A 4887-nucleotide genomic window follows, 5' to 3' on the forward strand; every position below is an offset into this window, starting at 1 on the left:
CAGTCGTACGGACTTTGGACGGTTATTTTTGACAATGAAATCCTTCACACCGCACTCACAGGCACACGCTCGTTATTTAGAACAAATTCATGCTACTATTAGTGTGACAGGCTACTAATGACTAATGCAACTTTAATGAATCAAGTCCAGTTGAATCATCCATCTCCACGTCTGCTGGGACCACTAGGACCACAGCTCAGGAAATGCCCACATCTCCGAACAATACAAGAATAATGTATGAGATCTCCAAAAACCAGTAAAAGCAATATGAATACATTTATGTTAAAGAAAGGAAACAACGTGAGCAGATGATTGTTTTCTTCTCCAGTGAAAACACATGTGCATCAGTGTGTGACCCCATCATGAAAATGTCAGTTTTCATAAGAGTACAGATGATTAATTATTATCAGTGACCACGTAGTGTGAAATTGATTTCTGGAGCTGTCAGAAGACAAGTAAAAAAAAAAAAAAAATCAGTAATGTGTCCTAAAAATCAGATTTCTTCTTTTTCTTCCAAACCACAGTGGAATTGAGCAAAGATGATTTGATAGACTCCAACGTCTAAATAAAATTTATCAACATTATGTGACGCGACTTCATCCACTGTACCTCCAGATATTAAAGATTTATTCTGCCATCTGCAGGGGAGGCATTCGCCTCCATAAGCAGCCCAGACGCCATGCGGTGACTTTCACAGTCCTGTTCGCAGTGCATGTGGCAATGCAGTTACAGTGCATGTGTCACCATGTCATTATCGCCCCAGTGGCCCCCAGTACTTCCACTGTACATCCCTGCTGTACTTAATCCGAGAAAGTGCAAAAAAAGGGCCTCTGTTGACTTTAAAATCTATACTCTAAAATTATATTTCAAAACTGGACAGGTGTGTCAGGAGAACCGAAGCATTGCGATCTATCTTCGCTTTCTCTGGGAAGGGAATAAAACTGAGACAAAGTGAGAACAGAGAGAGAGAGAGAGGGGAGAAAACAATTCACTGTTGTCCTCTGGTTCTGTCTCGGAGGAGCTTGTTATAATGCAAGATCAGAGCAAAGTCTCCATGTGTAAATATAATGATTTAAATTCCATTAGAGGATACACACAAACACCCATAAAAAAGTCTGCTGGGCCTTTAGGAGCCCTGGTAGTCTCTGCGGACCTTTCTGTTCGTGAAAAACAAGCAAGCAAACAAGAAACTGCAGTGAGTGAGCCACATTCACAAGACTTTTAGTAGAAATTCAAAGGTCACTGGACGGATGCTTTTAAAGGAGCATTATTATGTGACAAATCCAGCTTTGTGTTAGCTTTTAAGCAGGCAAATGTGGAATAACCATGACAACACCATGTTTCTGATACAGCTTATCATTTTAACCGACAGGCTGATGTAAAATATAGACAACGGACTTTATTTTAGGATTTTTTTTTCCACCTCACCTTCAAACCATCTGGCTGCGGATGAAATGAAACTTGTCTCAGCACTTTAATCCTCCCTGGAAGCTTCTCTGCAAGATCAGTTTTTCGTGGTGCACAGGTTTTCAGTGACCTTGGTGTAATACAGTCCTACGCATTGTTGCACTCGAGCAAAAACCTGATCGTAAGAAAATCTGTTCAACTTCTTCTTAAGCTTTAAATATTTAAAAACTTTCTAGACAAAGAAAACCTCCTTCCTGGAAGAGAAGGAAATGGAATGCATTTTCCCAGATGAAGTTTAAATATCTTGTACCTATATGTTCTTCATCACATTTTTGACTTTGTATTTTGCAGATTATATGGTAATGTGGTAATGTTTTCTGTTCAAATCTTTTTTTGCAACCTTGGCCACATGTTAGAATTATTATTTTTAATTGTAAGGGTGACAAGACTGGGCAATATAAAGAGTAGGCACTGAAGGCAGCTGATGACTGTCTTGCATTTTGCTTTACAAGTGAAATGGAAATACAGGAAATGCTAACATCTGAATGATCACAGTGCTATTTGCAAGTTCAGAGTCTTCGTGACATTTTGACTTGATGATTGAGCTAAATAAAAAAAAACTTGAAGAATTACAGAAACTGCTTATAGTCTGACATGAATAGATTAATAAAATTTCATGGCAACACATTCAACAGCTGCTTAGGCTTTTCACTCAAATGTCAACCTCATGCGGTCGCACCACAGGACTATTCATCATTCAACCTGCAGGAAGCATGGATTTATGGACAGAATGTCACTTTGACCCATTCAAAGTTTGTTCTTTGTTCTTGGGAAAGACACTAAAATCGACCTCCGATACGTTCATCAACCTGATGATGTGTATAATTGGAGACTTGTCCTACGTATTCTGTAAGAGACTACAAAGAAGTTCTGTATGAATGTGTGTGTCAGTCTGAAGGAAGCTTTTAGTGTAAATTCTTCAGGTTTTGGGTCATTTGTGTTAGACTGGGTTTCACTCTTCCCATCACACCTGGCCCTAATTTCTTTATCATTACATCTGTTTTCCATCCACTCGTTAATCCCAGAGTTACTGTGTTTACTTCTTCCCCGTTGGATCCTTAGTTCTGCTTATGTCATCAGCCAATGTGCCAAAAATAATTGTATTTTTCATCTGCCTGCCTCTAGAGAAGTGTCTGCATTTGGCGTCTTGTTAAACCAAAAAAGCACTACGAATGTTCAGCAAGAAAAGCAGCCGATTGGGGTTTCCTTAATGTTTAAACCAAGCAGCTACATGACCCTGCAGTTTATACTGCAGCTGAATGGTGAAAATAAAAATCTGGAGTTTCAAACATTAAAAAGGCATTTTGGCTACTCTGAAGTCGTGTTCTGTGTAGCTTTTTGAATGGCCTCAGTTTGGACAAACAGAGTTGAAATGTGACTGGACTGAAGAGCTAACGGCTAGTCCGAGCGAATCCGTCTTAAAACAACTATAGTTTCCAGCAGGAATTTCATAATATTTCTGCCAATATAACCACACAATGTGAAATTCGCTGTAATCTAAAGGTTTAAATAAAAGTTGCATGAATAAAATAAGATTCATCTGTTTTAAGACGACAAAATCTACTTTGGTGTTAGGTGCGTGCAGACTAGCTGTTAGCTCGTCAGTCCTGTTAGATGTAAACTATATTACTACAAACTGAGGTCAGTCAGAGGCTGATTTAAGATATTATTTGATTTTAACTGTTCATATTTTTTTTATATAGAGCACTATTTCAAAATGCCCAAAATATCATTAAGCATAGACATTTTGCTTGGCTGACTCTTGGACTTTGTGAAAGGTTTTTGGTGTCTCTCTTTCTTTTAAACAGGCTTATATATACACTTTTTTTTCTTGCTTCTGCTTTCTCATGCAGACTAATGAGCGAGACCACATTATGTGCTTGTGCCGTGCACTGTATAATGATGTTCCCCTCTGTGATCTGCTTTAAAAGGAGGAAGGCTTGTTTGCTTGCAGCTGGAATCTTGGCCAGCCAGTCATTTTCACAGAGCTGAAATCAAGTTAAAAGTACAGATTAGCAGCTGGTCAGCCGAAGCATTAATCAGATGCTGAGGAGTCTTTATATTCCTGCTTTTCTTGTTGGTAAAACACACGTCTATTTTAGGCCAAGTAGAGACAAAAATAGAATTTTCTAATGATTCTGCTCTCAGTGGGGAAATGTAAGAATAATGAAGTAAAACCTCAGCCTGAATGGGTCTGTGTTGTTGGGTAGCGACAGCAGAGAAGAGCCCAGCATGAATAAGTCACACAGTTTGAACGGCTCCACATGGAGAAGGTCACCAAGCTGAGCAGGGAGGAGATTCAACCAAACTCATTCAGAAGAATTTCTATTTATAGTTTTGTCATAAAAATACAGCAACCTCATGTGGCTCGAGATCTTTGAAAGATCTTAGCTTTTTTTTTTACACTTGCACACACTTTCCACACAGTTTTTGTTTTCATTTATTTATTTATTTAATGTACAGTGATACAGAGTTTTTTTTCCGTTGCAACATGCAGGTAAGAAAAATGCTTCTACGTGAATGGAAAGTTCAAGGCCGAGTCTCCTGAAAAGCACCTTTAAGGTCAGCTCTCACTCCAATTTACTCAGAAAACATGTGCCTTTGGGGAAACAGGCTTACAGGAAGGGATGGTGCGGGTGTAACTATGAGGACAGGTACAAAAACATATTCTAACACACACACAAAAAAAAACCAGCTGGCCCTGATGACATATGGAACATATGTGGCAGAACAGAAGCTAAAACTTTGTCACCTCTTCAGGCTTTAATTGATACAGCAGTCAAAAACAATAAATGTTAATTCTAACAATAACAGGATAATGAGAATCCACAGGCATGTCATAAGTTAAACAGGCGTTTACGTTCCCTTTCCCTCCCCCACCCCCTCACAACCCCTGCACTCTCCACAGGTATGAATTTGTTTACATGCAAATGTCACACCGGCATGGCTGTGTCGTCGCCTCCGCCCGCCATCACGGCGCACAGCCTCGAAGCGGTACGACGCTCACTAGGACTTCTCATCGCGCTTCTTCTTCTGGAACTTCCTGAACTGGGACTGGATGGTGACCGCCGCCTTTTCGGTCTCTGGGGCATCCATGTCGATGTCAAAGTCTTCTGGGACTTCCGTCTTGGACGCGTCTAGGAAGATAAAGACAGAGTGAATCACATGGTCAAGGGGCATGAAGTGATTTTTGGTAAAACATCTTCATTGTAGCAGCTTGTTCATATATAAACACCTTTCAAAATATATTAATTGTGATTTTTCCACACATTCAAAAAAAGTTAAAAAACAAAAACAACTGGACTTCTATTCTGTAGCTGAAGACGTTTCGCTTCTCATCCGAGGAGCTTTCTCAATTCAGAAATAGAGAGTGTGGAGTTGAGCTTTTAAAGCTGAGATGTGATGTAAGCTGGATTGCTT

At 39.6% G+C, this 4887-nt stretch overlaps 1 protein-coding gene across 2 annotated transcripts in view; it reads right to left on the reverse strand.

The window, feature by feature from the left end:
• Nucleotides 1–3894: 3894 nt before the first annotated feature.
• Nucleotides 3895–4887, reverse strand: part of pcp4b (Purkinje cell protein 4b) — a 45524-nt gene continuing 44531 nt past the window's right edge. For both annotated transcript variants that reach the window (XM_025006758.2, XM_025006757.2), the window contains exon 3: nucleotides 3895–4604. In XM_025006758.2, coding sequence (XP_024862526.1) covers nucleotides 4474–4604 — 131 coding nt within the window. In that variant the 3' untranslated portion in view covers nucleotides 3895–4473. The remainder of the gene's footprint in view (nucleotides 4605–4887) is intronic.

The sequence above is a fragment of the Kryptolebias marmoratus genome, linkage group LG2 (assembly GCF_001649575.2).
Source record: "Kryptolebias marmoratus isolate JLee-2015 linkage group LG2, ASM164957v2, whole genome shotgun sequence".
In the NCBI taxonomy this organism is placed as follows: Eukaryota; Metazoa; Chordata; class Actinopteri; order Cyprinodontiformes; family Rivulidae; genus Kryptolebias; species Kryptolebias marmoratus.